Here is a 17,145-nt window from a genome sequence, read left to right as displayed (position 1 = left end):
AGTTCCGGCAGAATCAAGTCCGCCAACACCAGACAACACTACTTCCATTTATGTTCATGACTTAAAACATATGAAGATGAACACAGCGGGTGTTTAATGACCTCTCACCCCGCTTAGCCTTCATCTACCTGTTATCGTTGTCCATCCTGTACCCTCCTAACATATCCTCGTCATCTACTTACCGCACGTCATGCCTTAGCCACGCCCACTGATGATCACGTGTCCTGGGCTCTGAACTGCGGTAAAGCAGGAAACTAAATACAGTCATCAAGGCCATAAAGTGTTGACAACAATCGAGGTCATCTCTATAGACACGGTATCTAACATTCCTACATGACAGTTCGCTTATTGCTATACTCCCTCCACACATTAGTTTTATCCAATGAGACTGAAAAAGAACCTCCTCTTCATAAAGTAGTTGTCTTGCCGCAGTTTCGAACACTGGATTACCCGTTTCTGTTCACCCTAGGACAAGTCTCATTAGGAGATCGTCAAAGAAACTCTTCAATGGAGAGTAAAACCTTCTGGAAGAGGCAAGAATGATGCAATGAAGACTAAAGCAACAACCTGAAAAACACAGCTCTCCAGTGTAGTAGAATAAATTTATTCTTATTTCCTAGTCTATCTATCTATTCCTCTTTGTGCATCAGGTTGCACATAAGGCCTCAACCAGAGTCCGCCACCGATGTCGATCGGCTGAAACACGCTCTAGGTGACCCCATGTCCAGCCTTTCCTTTCATCTCCCTTTCCACTGTTCTTCTCCAAGTTTCCTTTGGGCGGCCTCGTTTTCTTCGGCCGTCTGGAGTCCATCGTAGCGACTCTGGAAAGGTCTGCTGTCTGCTGGCGGAGCACATGTCCAATCCATCGCCAACGCCTTCGTTGAACCTGCGTGGTGATGGCTCGGTTTCACTTCTTCGTGAGTTCTTCGTTGTGATGGTGTTTGGCCAAAAGATGTAAGTATGCGCCTGAGGCATCTGTTTTGGAAGACGTCAAGCTGTTACTGATGGTTTTGGTCATCTTCCAAGATTCTGATCCGTAAAGGAGGGTGCTGATCACATTTGACTTGAAGATTCTCAGCTTGATCTTCTGGCTGATGTTTTTTTGCCTTCCATGTGCTCCTGAGTGAGGCAAAGGCCTGACTGCTTTTGCCAGTCGGGCTCGAATCTCCACCTCCGCATCCCAGTGTTTGACATTTTGGACCCAAGATAGGTGAAACTGTCACTTCCTCAATCTCTTCTCCATTTAGTTTGATGCTGTCTTGGACCTGGCGTTCACTCTCATACTGTTAGTCTTTTTTGTGCTGACCTTCAAGCCAAGGTTTCCAGCTGTTTCTGAGAAGGCTTTGTTTTTCCTGCATGTCTTGGTGGCGGTGTGACAGCAGGCAATGTCATCAGCAAAGTCCAAGTCTTCCAGTGCTGTTGTTGCTGTCATAGTCATGGTCCATCTGAGCCTCTCCTCTCGCTGTCGGTGGAAGTCTTCATGATCCAATGAAGAGGAACGGCGACAGAATGCAGCCTGCTTCACCCCGGTACTGACGTTGAAGGGGTCTGTGAGCTCCGTGTCACAGACAACCTGGGATTTGAAGTCGCTGTACAGGCATTGCAATGACCTGAACAAGTTTTGCAGGACTCCGTAATGCTCAGATCTTCCATAAGGACTCGCGTGGATGCTGTCAAAAGCCTTCTCCAGGTCGATGAATTGATGTACAGCGGTGTGTCCATTCGTTGCTCTGCTCCAGAATCTGTCGCAGAATGAAGATGTGTTCGGAGCAGGATCGCCCAGGGCGAAATCCTGCTGCTGTGGTCGGAGGTCTTTCTCAAGAGTTGCCGGTCAGTCTTGACAAAACAATCTTGCTGAAGACCTTGCTGTGAGGGAAAGAAGTGTTATGCCCTCCAATTATTGCAGTCTCCAAGATCTCCTTTCTTGGGTAACTTGAAGATGAGCCCTGTCTTCCACGCAACAGGGACCTGCCCTGATTCCCAAATTTGCCTGAGATTTCAGTCAGCTTGGGAGCTGTCACATTCACGTCTGCTTTCAACATCTCTGCTGTTATTCCATCTGCCCTGGTGCTTTGCCGCTCTTCATTGTCTTGACTGCTGCTGTCACTTCTTCCAGGCTGGTGGGTCTGTGCAGATGTTCAAGGTCTATAGCTGCTGCTGGATGTCTGCAAGCTGAGGGATCTGTCTGTTCAGAACTGACTCAAATGCTCCCTCCAGCGCTGTAGTTTTCCTGCCTCTCCCTCGACGACATTACCGTTCACGTCTTTCACTGGCACATCACTGTTCTTAAACCGTTTTAGCTGTTGTTTATCTTGTACAGTGTCTTCAGGTCATTTTTACTTGCTGCATTTTCTGCTTCATCTGCCAGTTTCTCTATGTGATATCTTTTGTCGTTCTTGTCATCCTCTTTACCTCTTTGTCAGTTTTGCATATCTTTGTCTGTGTTGTTCCTTCAGGCGTTCAGATCTGTGGGACCCCGGGGTATGCTTGCCTAGCAAGCATTGCAAGAATAGGGTCCCTGCCATCCAGCCAGGCATGTCGTAAGAGGCGACTAAGGTGGACACCTCACCTAGAGGTAAAATAGGTTGTGGTAGGGCTAACAACCCCACCATGTAAAAAAAATCCTGTTACAGAAACTTATTTCCTAGTGGCAGGTGAAAATACTGAAGTTTGAAGACTTTAACTTACAAATTCAGCATATTTAGGTACCAACTCTTAAAGAATTATTAATTTCAATTTTTTTAATATTTTATTGTTCACTGAGCTTAACTCGAACATAAACAACAAACTGTTGCACTCGTGTGAGCCTTTCATTAAACTAAAACCTTACACATACCTAAAGTTTCAATTTTTTCTTTTTTTCCATGTAAGACTTTGTTTTCATCAAACTGTGCCTCGCCAGTCACATCCTGATACACTGTACACCAGACAAGGTTCATTAGTTGTCTGTAGTTAGTCCCAGGGTGTTGCTGTCTACACTACAGTCCACCATCCTGCCATCATGGGCGTGGTCAAAGTCCTGCCAACTGTTCTTCTGTTGGCTGTCCTGCTACACTCAGGTAGGTACTCCTCCGCTTTTCATCATTTAAAATCATCGTTAGTCTATATTTTTTCTATAACCTTTTAAAACCAACAGAAAACATTTTCTCTACAATGCAACCGTGCGGTGAGATTTACGCAATCACTAGAAAAACATTACATACTATTAGAACTTTAATACTTACAAGAAAGATCTATGCATTCAACAACTTGCACTAAAATTCAAAATAAAATCAGACTGTTATTATGACCAATTCGCAGACATGTGCAACAGTTGACTACATCGGGTGAAGAAATAAGTTATCATGTGACTTATTATAGGTTTGTCTTGTAACAGCACAAAACAAGTTTAACATGACACCGCCACTATCTAGAACGATAATTAAAGCTGAGACATGGTTTCATGTAATATAAATACATAGAAAGATAACTCTACCGATGCCTGGTACCAAATCCGGGAAAGAAAGTGAATATTGTTCATAGCAACAGCAGCCTAACAAAGAAAGATGACAATACACAAACGCTGAAAATCGTCACAAAATCATCAAGCCTCGTGTGATTAAAGACTGAGACAGCAACTACATGTATGAGGAGTGGCGATGACATCCGGAATGAAGTCCATGCTCCGATGAAGTCTTTGAGGAAATCCAAACAAGAAGAAGGAGAGGCAGCCTGGAAAGTAGGGACAGTGTATGAAGTAGAAAGAACAAAAAGGACAAAAAACACTTTTAAATTCAATGTTAGTGTTCTTTTAATCATTGAAATGAGCTCAGCTGACTCCAAATCCTGGATTTAGACAGTGTTACTGCGGACGCACACAGGGTTAGAGTCCAGAGCGACAGTAGAGAACATCATGGACAAGGAGTAAATGTTAGGAAGGGAACCAGTCAGGGTTATACTATCAAAGAGAGTTGCTTCTCCGATTAAGCAAAGATTAACATCTTACAACGATATATTTCCACCAAAAAACCCACAGGACGAAAAATACATATTTTCCAACAACCTGACCAGACAAACAAACCAACACAAATCGTATTTAGGTGAAAGCCATCTTTCAATTCAAGCACAACAACCATTTTCTCATGTTGTGTATGGGAGACGTTTTGTTTTTTGTTTTTTTTTTTTTCTGGCCTCACTGTCTGGGAATACTTCTTGTTTCTAGGCTGCCAGGTGACTTCCTCTCGTGATGGTAGAAACATGACCCGAGCAGCTTCCCTCTCTCAGTCTGTGACGTCATTCGGAGCCTCGCTTTACCGCCAACTGACATCCGGGAACTTGGACAACCTCATCTTCTCTCCTTTTAGTGTCTTCGTGGCTCTCGCCATGACTTTGCTAGGAGCCAACGGCAACACAAAGCGAGAACTAATGGTACCAACAGGAAATGCAAATCCATGTTTTTTATTTTACAGACTAGGCAAAATAAAACTGTTTCATTTCAAGGATAACTGAATGCTGGGGAACAAATATGAATAAACAAACTTTTGATCAAGCCAATTGTATTTTATTTACTTTGTTAGACGTCTGCTCTACTTACATCCGTGCTTACTGTTGATGACTTCATTTCTGCCTTTTATTATCGTCTACTTCTATCTGCCTATACAAAGTCTTCTGCTTGTGTCTGTGGGTAATGTTGTTTGTATATCTTGTCCATCATATCGTCTGCTTATTTCAGACAGTGCTGTCCGTGGGGCGGCAGCAAGGTGTTCATCAGACACTGCACAATGCCATTGCCTCGCTTCCGACTGGTCTTGACCCTGACACCAACCTGACCTTACGTGTTGCCAACGCCGTGTACTACAACCAGTCCCGGATCACGGTGTTACCTGGGTAATAAATTATTTCGTGCAAATTGCCATTTGAGCGTGGCATCTTCAAGGGCAGAATCATTAGTGTAGTTTACTCCTTGTTCCTCTTCAAGGAGCTTACGGCCACAACATTACCTCGTCAGAGGACCCGGTTCTGAGAAGACCCTTCTGTTGGGTCCATGTGGTTCTGATGTCCTTTACTTCATTCTCTACTTTTCTTTGCAAGTCTGCTTTGGGCTCCTAGCTCTCCTCTTCCCATAAGGGTTCCAGTCAAGTGCCTGACTGGCAATGGCGTATATATGTATAAGAAGGTAACAGTGACAAAGTAAAGCAAAAAATCGAAAACAAAAGTCAAACAGACTGAACAGTTTTACAAAAATAATAATAAAATATTTGTAAAGACACATTTCTATCTCCAATATATTATAACAGGTAATGTTTTCTTTAAAATCATTTCAGTTGTGTAATGTAGATGAGGTAGGCGTTGAATTTCCTGATAATTATGTTTCTATGTGCTCGCCCTTTGTGAACTGCTTTTTGCGCTGCTTCCTGGATATGGTTTGAATCATCCAAATTATTTTAAATTTTACCATCTCTTGCACATATGGGATTTTTATTAGATGATGATGATAATATAAGATTATACTACAAAAATTATAACATGCTGTGTTCAAGATTAACCTGTTAGTCATCTAGGTATAGTCCAGCGAGTTTCCATCTTCTCTCATTGTTTCTCAGGAAACATTCAGAGGCTCTCTGTCATATTTGTGTCTCTCCTAGATTCTCACAGAACATCCAGAGGCTCTACGGGAGAGCACTTAAGCCTTTAGAACAGCCGAACCCCGAGGCAGCCATTAACTCTTGGGTGGAGGAAGTGACGGATGGAATGATCCAGAACCTCCTGCCACCTGGTCACATCACCAACTCCAACACCGTCCTCATGCTTCTCAATGCAGTCTTTTTCGAGGTTAGTGGGATTGGCCGGTGATCACACAACTGTGTTTAGAAGAATTTTAAATAGTTGTCAATAACGAAAAAACAGCTTAGCAAGAGATTGTTTAGACAGTGGTAAGAGCTTGGTAAGAAGAACATTACGAAAGTGGAGACAGAGCGAGCAAAGCGAAGAGATGAGAAAGCATTGAGAGCGTGGTGATGGAAAGTGTTAGACAGAGCAAACAGCGGAGGTATGAGTGGTCACGAGATAAATGGTGATGAAACAATTTAGATTGTGATAAATAAATAGTCGAAGGGCTACGATAAAGTGAGGAGAAGGATGAAACAAGTAGTGAGAAAGAGATGACAGAGCATTGACAGACCCATGAAGAATGAGGCAACGTTGAGTAGGTTGTGGTGATTCTCTCTCTTTTATTTGATAATGTTTCGATAATTACATTATGTTATATCATTATTTTCTAATGCATCTTATTTTTGTCTCAATGAAAGGGGTTCTGGGTAAATCAGTTCTCCACAAGTCACACAAGTGAATCTGACTTTACCACGGCGACAGGAAGTGTGGTGCGAGTTCCCATGATGTATCAGAGTGACGCTGTTATCAGTTTTAACAACATCGAAGCTTTGAACGCACAGGTGATTGAGCTGCCTTACACGGGAGACCGATTCAGCCTCTTTTTGATCATGCCCAACACCTGGGATGGTTTGATGAACCTGGAGAGACGCCTGGACGGTCAGGTAAAAGTATTTCAGAACTGTTGAAATTATAAAACATGAACAATGAAACTGGTGGGGGGGGGAATGTTGTTTTACGCTGAGCATGCAACTAATGTTATATTACTAGCCAACCAGCCCTGTAAATAGATGTCCACATACAGAGAAAGAACAGCGTGCCCGAGACGAGAACTGAACCAAGTACCCCAAAACCCTCACTCTATTGTGGACAGGCGCTAACCGTTGGCCACCAGCACATAATTGGAAGGAAATTCCAGACAGCTTACTGAACACGTAGTCTTGTTATCACCATAAACTGGAGTTTCCTTTTTTTTTTTTTTTTTTTTTTGAATGTGTTTGTATGTTTACAAAGCGAACTTCAAGTTTTCTAGGTAAGTCCTCTCTGTGATAAACTTGTGTTTTTCATTTGTAGATGCTAAACAGAATACTGAACAACATGCGCCCCACTGTAAGTGCCGACCTCCACCTGCCAAAATTTCGTCTGAGTACCGGGAAGGAACTCAATGACCATCTCATGTCCATGGGTCTGCGGACGGCGTTGTCGCGAAGAGCGGACTTCCGGCGAATGTCGCTTCGTCCACTTTACATCAGCAAAGTTATTCACAAGGCTATCATAGAGGTAATCACCAGTAAAATCGGAAATGTCCTACAGATAATCACTTTTCAACTGCGAAGGTCTTGGAAGAACAAAACACCGAATTGGTATGTACATCTCTCATCGCAGGGTACAGTGTCATCTGTACATTAATCACACGAAAAGAGATTGATCACCCATACAAACAAAGTACCGATATATCCACAAAATATGTTTGTTTTTAACTCCCATATAAAGTAGTTTATCCATTTTTATGGACTTCTTATATGAGAACAAGCTAGTAAAAGAAAAAGAGGAATAGACATAAAAACGTGTTTCATTTACGGCAAGTCGTTTACCCAAGAAGATCAATGGAAGAGCACTTGTCTCTATTATTATAATTTATGTCCAAATTCAGCAGATGTACTTATATAGAAGTGGTAATTATAAATAACAAAAATTAATATCCAAGTTTTAAAAATTCCATCATATCTACGGCGACAAGATGGTATCTATTTACTAATCTTACCTACAGGTAGCAACTTACCCTCACATCATGAACACCATCCCTGACTGACAACTGTTTGTTTAGTAAAGTAAGAGATGGTTTGACACATTATCTCATAAGCACACAACTATGCATCAATTCTCAGCGCAAGTGTCGTGCTATTTATTTTTCTAGCTGTCTGGTAGTATTATGTAAGATCAGAATTAATATGTCTGATCGCCATCACCACCCTTAGCATCAGTATTTCAAAATTGTTCAGGTGAGTTAAGATGGCACGACGGTTTATGGGTAGAGGTGAGGGCTTTTAAGGAGGGAGATCACCAGTGATAATTTTATTTTGATGGATTCAGGTATGTATTGCCATTTACTATCTGTACCCTAGAGATTTTCCAGGTAATGACAATCCCAGTCAAAGTATAAGGATGAGTAAATAGAGCCCCACAAGAAAGTCAAGGGTCCTGAAGACGGAATGCTCGTTATTGTGCAGGTGACTGAGACTGGCAGCAGGGCGGCAGCTGTGACATCAGTCGGAATCACCCTTTATTCACGTCCTCTGAACACTGTCCATGTGAACAAGCCCTTCGTGTTCATCCTGCGCGATAAGACTTCAGGGCTCAACTTCTTCATGGGCAGAGTTACCGACCCTTCACATGAGTAACGTCCCGTAGACATCATCGTGAATCCTTGGTTATCTTGACCTTTCGGGAAATTATCTTCAATATTGCCTTCTGTACCTTTATTGATATTATATACATATGTAATGTAACACTACGTCACAGTACTTTTAACATATGATGTATCAATACATCTTATATAAGTATAATATAATAAAACACTCTTTCTGATCCACGATTTGTTCATACTAGGTGAATGCGTGCGTGTGTGTGTGTCTGTAAAAGTGAACTGAGGGCAATTCATCTGCATGAACGCAGATCCGAACTTTGACCTTTCCTATGTTCTTTGCCTGTCCCTTCTTTGACTTTTATCGCGTATATATATATATCGATCCTTTTTTCGTTTATAGTTTTTTTTCATGCAGAGTTCATATTTCCCAGCATTAAAAGAATTGTGTTTAATCAACAATCTGTATCTCAGTGAACACGGCAGTTGAAGAAACCTGGAATCTTTTCGATAACATCGTAAATCAGAGGGTGATATCAGACAAGTTATATTCGCATGTCCTGTTAAGGGTTTAACATGTCGTGTTTTTTTAGCAAATGAAGGGTGAAATTATCGTAGCTGTACTTTGTATAACATTACTCTTGTTGTTAATTTTTATTATCCAACTACAAATATCTGTATTGGTATCTCACATTAATTGCTCAGACACAATCATACACTCAGCAAAGAATGGCATGTCTGTGAGACTGACAGTTTCAGATATATCATCATTAGCTACAACCGAACGAGGACCAAATTAAAAGTCAAGAAAAACTTCCCTAATCTATTGGCTTCAGAAGGAACTGTCACAACAATAATAAATTCATATGTGTTCCTCGATAACTAGCAGCTTGAAATCAAGAGAAGAATCAATGGAATTCATCGCGTGCTGGATGACCCCTGACCTTAACTTCTTCCTTATCTATTGTCGTTCTCATCCATCGGTGTCCCGTTCCCTTCTGACGCAAGTCTTCATCTTCTGGCATCCACATGTGCGAAAGAGTGCCGTGTGCAAATTGATTTGGCCACGCCCATTAAATGCTACGCACTCGCAGTCCTTCACAACATATGAACATTAGTTTTCTTGCAGATTAAATAATAAATACCACATTTCTACCTATTCAAACTTTCCAGTGAACTTCATTCTCACGATCGCTTAGTGTTTTCCTTATTCCAACGTTCGTAAGATTAAACACTTTTTATTTCTATACTCCAGGAAAATGGCGATGTGGATAAGCTGAGGTAATAAGAGGACTATTTATTCTCTGTGTAAGCATAAACACAAAGCTTCTATCTCTGCATAACTCCTGACATCCTACACCGCCAATCACATCCTGGCACAGCGACCTCAGGACCAAGTTAATTAGTTTTCGACTGTTACTCGCAGGATAATTAATTACGACGCCAGAACATTGCCAACTGACATCTCCAGCCGTCATGAGCGTGGTCTGGGTCGTGGCAGCTGTTCTTTTCATGGTTCCCTTACTACAATGCGGTGGGCATACATTGTTTCCTTTTTACCTCAAATTTTCTGTAATCCCTCTTGTTTGTGTATCTTGTGTATCCCACAAAATCTACCCATTATGTTTATCTGCTTTCTGTAATTGTTGATCTGTAATGTTTGAGATGCTAGAGCCTGCAATAACAAGTAAAGTTCTACCAAGAACAGTGAGCTTTAAGTTGTACACACTGGGAAAGCAGATAGCCGAGTGGTTAGAGAGTTTGTTCAATACCCAAGTACAGCAGCAAACTTCCTTACAATCGACCAGTTGGTGGAAATGGGTATCTGAGCAAAGGGTTGGGGAAGGTAAAGCAGCAAGGGAAAGGAAACGGGCATCGCCCGACATAAAGATGGCCTCGAGAAAAGAGATATATTTAGAACTTAGAGTAATATTACTAACAAATGAGCTGGATACTTGTGTGCATATTGCCCATTTACATTAAATTAATTTTTTTCAACAGATCAGGTAAGAAGAATACTAGAAGAGTTAAAGCATTCCCATGTGATCAAGGAGTTAAAAGGATGCAGTCAGGAGCAGTAGGTGGACATCGATTTCCACTATCACAAAAGCTTCTTTGGAAATGTACACAGCTCATGCAGCCAGTTTCTTTCAAACGTTTGCAAGGTTGGGGAGAATATTATCAAAAAACAAAAAATGTTCAAGAAAGAGGACACCATATCTGTTGCCTTGCCGAAAATGGATTCCTCAACAGCCATTTATGCGTCACTCAGCTGCTTGAAAGGTTTGAAGAGTGATCAAAGCAGCTAGACGAGGGCAATACTACCTCGATTTCTCCAAAGCGTTTGACAGCTTTCTGCAGTTTCGACTTCTCACAAAGTTAGAGAGTATCGAATGAAAGGTAACGACCTGGGGTAGGTCAAGGACTTCCTGAAAAATTGAAGACAGCGCGCGATGATTTACAGATAGAATCAGGATGGAAAGCTGTTCTTCATAGGATTCAACAGGGAAGTTTTGTAGGTCTAGTTCTTTTCAATTGCTTTCTGAACGACATGGTGGTTATTATTTAAGAACCTGTACTTTCGTGATTAACTATTAATACTTTTAAAGTAATAACTTAAGAGTTAGTGAATAAACAAAGTGTAACAATAATATTCCTCCAGTATACTGCTTAACAACCCAATATTTTTTTCCCCTGGCCGACTGCTCATGTCTTTACATGCAAACCCAGGAAACTGTGATAAACACTCTAATTATTAGAGATACATATATAGATATGTCCCAAATTTTATAGAATATTTTATTAGTTTAATAATTTTTCATTTCTAAAATGACAGTGAACTTTATTATTGCAAAATATAAACATGACAGAATGAAACTGTGTATTTGGCGATAATATTAATGTGTACACGTGTTTGATACTAATAATAATGTCCATTCGTGTATATTTGATATTAACAAACCATATATTGTTACAGCTCGAAAAAAAGGATGAAGAGAGCATAGGAAACGAGTCAAAACCTTCTGAGGACCTTGACTTGAGTATCGTACCATCCTCTCTCCCACCATCTTTAACACAACCTCTGGTACCCCCTCCATCTACATCACCCTCGCCGCCGCCAACAACACCTTCTGAGGACCTTGACTTGAGTACTGTACCACCTTCTCTCCCACCACCCTCAACACAACCTCTGGTACCCACTCCTTCTCCATCATCCTCGTCGCCGACAGCAACAACTTCTGAGGACCTTGACTTGAGTACTGTACCACCCTCTCTCCCACCATCTTCAACACAACCTCTGGTAACCTCTCCTTCTCAATCACCTTTGCCGCCGACAACATTAACTTCTGAGGACTTTGACTTGAGTACTACACCACCCTCCCTCCTACAACCTTCAACACAACATCTGCTGCCCCCTCCTCCATCACCGCCACCACCACCGACAACAACTTCAGAGGACCTTGACTTGAGTACTGTGCCACCCTCCCACCCACAACCTTCGACACAACCTCTTGTATCCCCTCATTCTCCATCACCGTCACCACCGCCAACAACTTCTGAGGACCTTGACCTGAGAACTGTACCACCCTCCCTTCCACTGCCTTCAACAGAACATTTGCTGCCCGTTTCTTTTCTGTCACCGCCACCGCCGCCGCAGCCTCCGCCGCCACTACCACCACGAGACATTAGAAGAGGAGTCCAGGAGAATGCTACTAAACCTCAAAAAAATTGCAAGGACCCTGACACAGAAGTTGTGGAAGATCTTCAAACGAACTTGAAGGAAGAGAAGCAAGAAAATGATTTTGTTCAGGATTATGTATACGAAGACAAGAACATATACGAATAGTTTATTTTGTTTGCCCTTTGGGTTCATTCACAAAGATTAGTATATTAAAGGTAAAAATATATAATTAGTATAAAGAATATCTTTTAACGTATAGTATTTCCTTTTTTGTCGATAGGTGTAAAACGTGGCAAGGTTTACGTAGTATCATCCACTTTTTGTTGTTGACATCAACATCAATAATTTAAAGTGATTATGTCTATTGTAAGACTTTTAGGGGTTGAATTTTTTCTTAGGTCTGTCATACATGGACATCATGAAATAATCACTTTTTGTCGTAAATCAGGGTTGTCAACAAAACAATTTCTTCCATTTTTACACAAAATACTACACATCTTGCAAGTAAACAGATCCTCCTTCAGAAATCTTAAAACAAAGTGTCTTTATAATAATTTGTCTGATGTGCTTATAAGAAGAACTTCAACATTAATTCGTCTTGTTGTTCCTGCTCGTTATGTCTTCTAATTTGTTTTTATTTATTTATTTTATTTATTTATTTTTCGTTTTGTTTTGTAATGACATCTGCTTCTTACATGCACAGCCAGTTCTGGCTGTATATTTGCCTAATCTTTAACCAAAACTTTTTTATGATGACCATAGCGATGTAACTTCTGTATCACTACCTATTCTAGTAAGCAAACTATTTTTGTGATCTTACAGTATTTTTCACAGGCACTGCTTTTTGTGGAGTACTATGTTCATGTACATGAATTTCTCGCACTACTTTCCCTAAACTTTGAATTATATATCCAATGTATAAAGCACAAAAACTTAAATCTACTGTCAGCCTTGTGATGGGTCGGTAAGACGCCCCATGAAGATGTTGATGCCATCAGATTTGTCGCGGAGAACAAAGAGGCAAGGGTGGTCCACCCGGAACACACTCGCCTCTGACTGCGAACCATAACTTACTGACGTCACAGCCGCCGCTTTGGTACCGGTTTCCGTGACCTGATTGACCAAGATGAACTTTGTCACAGTGTCACACAAGAAAGTCAATTATCATTAACATTGCGTGGAACTTGCAAGTGAAATTCGTCTGTTCATACATTTGATTATTAATTGTAAAACAGGAAATCACAGGAATAATAATAAATTGCTGAAAATGCAACTTTCTTTCTCTTTTTGACCAACAGGGTTGGCTTACATTTTTTTTCCGTGAATAAACGAGTTAGTAGATGGCTGCAGCGATGACTAAAGCGAAACTATGGAATGGTAAAAAAGACACTGATGGTTTGATGTGCGTCATTAATTAATGCTGACTAATAAAGACAGGGGTTCTGTGTTCATTTATTGTAGCGTTTATTGCTTCGTGTAAGAGCTAGCATGTGTACATTAAACACGAGTGGATAATTAGAATGAACAAGAAATTTCAAAGTAATCTCTCACTTCTATCATGGCCTCATGCTGTACATCTGTGACCAGCAGACCTTTTCCCCTGAAACACGCGCCATGCCAGTGAAGTTGGCCGACATCTCGAACATGGACTTGAGCCCCAGGGCCTGTAGGGGTTCTTTTAACCCCTTATGCGTGCGCAGTGTGAATTTGGGCACGTAAACCTCGAAGTGGTTGGCGCGTGGCATAGCGGCTACAACATTCTCTAGAATCTGTCGAGAAAAAAAAAACAAACAACAAAATAAGGGAAAACGCAAAAGAGCAGTTCAGTGGTTACAAAATTGTCTTCTCTCACTGGTGAGAGGTACTGGGTTCAGATCTCGTTTCGGGACACCCTCTGTACACGTACTACAGTTTCCTCCACCTCTCTCTCTCCCATCAAGATGGAAGCACTTTTCTACTACATCAACCAACCAACCATCTCTATGCTGACTCGTCATCTACTAACCTGGCCATCCAGCAGGCCCTCCAGGTGGGTCAGTCCATTCTTGGTTTTGGGAAGGATGATGAAGAAACTGTAGCGTCGTCCCTTGTACGGCAGTTCCAGCACGCGAGCGTCCAGTTCCGGAAGAGTCTTCACAGAGAACTCGCCCTCATTGGTCATCATGGGCACGTGTTTCACTGCACCCGACAGGGTGGTGAAGGTAGCACTGCGGGTACCTCGAGCCTCGAACATGGTTTGCCACGACGCCTGAACATGCATGCAGTCACCCGTTTATTGTGCCATCAAAATAACAATTAATGCAATGTGTGTGGTTAATTTTATCCCAATGTGTCATCTTGTTGAGGTGGTTCTTACCTCGAAGAATAGCGCGTTGAGAAGCATGAGCACAGTATCAGCTGTGATGGCGCCAGGCTGCAGGAAGTTGGTGATAGCACCCTCTGTCACCTCCTCCACCCAGGTGTTGACGGCCTGCTCTGGGTTTGGTCTCTGGAAGGGCTTCAGTCCTTTCTCGTAGTACTGACTCATGCTAGAAGCGTAGCTGCGAGACAAATAAAACATGGAGGACAGTGAAAATACAGCGACACGTGTACATACACTTCTGAGATCAATAAATCACAAAATAAAAGAAAATCAAAGAACAATAAACTGTTTTTAATCCACTAATCATTCTTTGCTCCATTTATCTTCCATCCATCCTTCCACCCATCTATCCTGCCTGTCCATGACGACAGCCTTCTGTGCGTCGTAGTACACGGCGTCAGCCATGCGCAGTGTCAACGTTTGACGTGACGTCATGAGCCGTTATGGAGGTCATCAGGTCATGAATTCCTGCGTGGATGTTCTGTCCATTCTGTACTCCCAGAACCGTCTGGAGGAATGAAAATGGCACAAATGTTGTAGTTTCCAAACTTTTGCAATCGTACTGTTGTTGATGTCTACTTGTTGTCAGGCCCTCTAAATGAAATCTCCAAATAATTTTCACGATGGAAGGAGAGAATGGAAATCTAAAGGCAAACTTAGAATAGAAACACAGAAATAAAAATTTCTTATCAGGGAAAGAAATTTTAACCTTTTGTACAACATGAAACGCCCATGTTTCCGATTTTAGCCACTCCTTAGAGTCAAACAAACATTCAATCGTCAAATCTTATCTTCAGATGATGGTTTTATCTGAGTTTTCTCGGTCATACAAATGTCTTACTAATCACTCTGCTACTTTGTAAAATATTTCTTTGTCAAGATGATACAGTTTGACTTACTCGAGTGCAAACACATCCTTCCTACCCGCAATTCCCGCTCCGTGTCGCCACCTGCCCCCAGCAAGGTCATAGTCAAGGCCGTGTACACGCTGAGCGGGGAGAAGACGATGTTGTCATGGTTACCAGATGCCAGAGACTTGTACAAAGACATGGCGAAAGATGACGTGGACAACGAGAGGGTTGCTGCACGGCGTTGATGGAGAGTGGACGCCCCTGTTGTTAAAGCCTAAACGGTTAGCCCATGCCTTGAAAATTATGAAAATTTGGAAATCTGTAGTCTACTCACAAAGTGACTGTAGATTACTCACCCATGGCCGTTTCATGACAGAGAAGTATGCCAATCGCAAAAGTAAATATAAAGACCGCCATAGTGATTTCAAGAGAAAATCAGCAAGAGTGGAGCTGTTCAGTCTTTTATTCTGTGCAAGAAGATAACAAAACCAAGTTTGCAGTGTCACGTGATCGCAGCGTCATACGCAAGGATCTTCTTTATCTTAGTGTGCTTATATTTCTTCCTTCCTTTTTTCATTATTTTTTCTTTTTATTTTCGTTTTTCTTCATTCTCTTTCTTAAATGTCTTACATCTCTCTCTATCTCTCTTTTCCTTCCTTCTTTCCTTCTCTCCTTCCATATCTGAGGTTTGTTGGTTTAGTATTATTACAGTAAGTTCGAAGTTGTCGCATGTCGCGTCATGCGTATTAATTTACGTCAAGGAGTGCGTGTACGTCACTTGTTGACGTCAGATACTTTTGTCCTAGTGCTCACCAACGTCAGCTGCTTACGTCACGATTAAGCAGCAGTTGCAGCCAATCACAAAGAGACACCAAGGGCAGTGCATAAGCTTTTATTTAGACCGAGATGTGAACGCAGAGCATGCTTTACAATTTCTATCACTGACATAAAAGGTTTTGGGCTATTTTTTAATCTTCAACCTTATTACTTTCCTCGTTTCCAAAAGATGTTCACATCGAAATGATTACAGCAGACATCTGTGCGTTAGAGGCTCTCGAGTTACCGGAAGTACCACAAGGTTTTCCAAGAGTGGGAAAACAACTCACTATACTTAATATCAACCAAAATCTCTTCCTAAAGAATGTTTCATTTTTTATGGAAGGACAAAATACCTGAAGTCTTGTTTATCCTAAGTCCGTGCCTATTGATGTTAAAGCAGCACCAAATCTTACCATCATTGTCACAGTTGCCTTTGTAGCTATTAATAGTTACCGTAATATAAATAATCATATATCATATACAGATATTATTTATCAAAGACTGTGGATAATAATATATAATTAAAAAATAATTAATTATTATTAAAACGTCAACTAGTGTTGTAGACAAAAGGAAGGATGCACAGAGTGTTTCCGAATGACAACCAGGTTCTTGGCAGAATCACAAATACGAACGATAATATTGTCGAGTTGGGGAAAGAAATCGTGAAGCTGAACAAGTTTTGGTCTGAGCTTATGAGGATGGCTTCGGTCTTGTCATCATTAAGGGGTTCCTTGCTTGTCAATCAGTTTTGGACCATTGTAACTACATTTTCATATCCTGAGGCACTCCAATAATCTCATTATATCCCTAACGTCACGCGAGATTTTGGCCCGACGGAAATTCTTAATTATTTTGAATTAGTCGAGTGTATTTCTCCTCTTTCCTTCTTTTAAAACTCTTGCATCGTAGTTTGTCATTGTTTAATACATGTTTTAGTAGCTTGGGGTGTTTTTTACTTCCTAGCTTGTCATTGTTAGTGTATTCTATATTTTTGTTTCCCTGTGTTGGCGGAAAGGGTTAGGGTTAGGATTAAGACTTGTACGACTTGTTTTTCTATGATCATAAGTTATGTAATTGTTCAATTAAATTAAATTTCTCCGACTTGTCGTCTTTTGGACAACAAAAATACCGTCAACAAGCTAGGAATATACATTTATTTATATAGTTCAAGAGGACGATAAGTTCTCCGTTTAAT

The 17,145-nt window shown here is 41.2% G+C and overlaps 3 protein-coding genes and 1 long non-coding RNA gene across 4 annotated transcripts in view; 3 read left to right on the top strand and 1 right to left on the bottom strand.

The window, feature by feature from the left end:
- LOC112555758 overlaps nt 1-4,401 on the top strand; it is a 29,946-nt gene extending 25,545 nt beyond the window's left edge. The window contains exons 2-3 of the long non-coding RNA XR_003097529.1: nt 2,934-3,059; nt 4,202-4,401. This is a non-coding gene — a long non-coding RNA (uncharacterized LOC112555758). The remainder of the gene's footprint in view (nt 1-2,933; nt 3,060-4,201) is intronic.
- A 265-nt stretch (nt 4,402-4,666) lies between these two features.
- On the top strand, nt 4,667-8,461 carry LOC112555528 (serpin B3-like). The gene is made up of 5 exons (XM_025223962.1): nt 4,667-4,866; nt 5,625-5,811; nt 6,288-6,533; nt 6,943-7,149; nt 8,100-8,461. Exons 1-5 carry the CDS (start codon nt 4,667-4,669, stop codon nt 8,268-8,270), a joined length of 1,011 nt encoding a protein of 336 aa, XP_025079747.1. The 3' UTR covers nt 8,271-8,461.
- Nucleotides 8,462-9,643: 1,182 nt separating this feature from the next.
- On the top strand, nt 9,644-13,358 carry LOC112555750 (vegetative cell wall protein gp1-like). Its single transcript, XM_025224248.1, has 3 exons — nt 9,644-9,767; nt 10,235-10,239; nt 11,211-13,358. The coding sequence occupies exons 1-3, from the start codon at nt 9,710-9,712 to the stop codon at nt 12,078-12,080; spliced, it is 933 nt and encodes a 310-aa protein (XP_025080033.1). The 5' UTR covers nt 9,644-9,709; the 3' UTR covers nt 12,081-13,358.
- Nucleotides 12,366-15,628, bottom strand: LOC112555751 (ovalbumin-like). Its single transcript, XM_025224250.1, has 7 exons — nt 15,485-15,628; nt 15,202-15,389; nt 14,633-14,785; nt 14,272-14,455; nt 13,921-14,163; nt 13,467-13,684; nt 12,366-13,028 (listed from the first exon to the last, which is right to left on the bottom strand). Exons 3-6 carry the CDS (start codon nt 14,710-14,712, stop codon nt 13,472-13,474), a joined length of 720 nt encoding a protein of 239 aa, XP_025080035.1. The 5' UTR covers nt 14,713-14,785; nt 15,202-15,389; nt 15,485-15,628; the 3' UTR covers nt 12,366-13,028; nt 13,467-13,471.
- Between the last annotated feature and the right edge of the window lie 1,517 nt (nt 15,629-17,145).

Source organism: Pomacea canaliculata, linkage group LG14 (genome assembly GCF_003073045.1).
Source record: "Pomacea canaliculata isolate SZHN2017 linkage group LG14, ASM307304v1, whole genome shotgun sequence".
Taxonomy (NCBI): Eukaryota; Metazoa; Mollusca; class Gastropoda; order Architaenioglossa; family Ampullariidae; genus Pomacea; species Pomacea canaliculata.
Note: the sequence above shows the minus strand (reverse complement) of the source record. Positions and strands in the feature narration are given on the sequence as shown.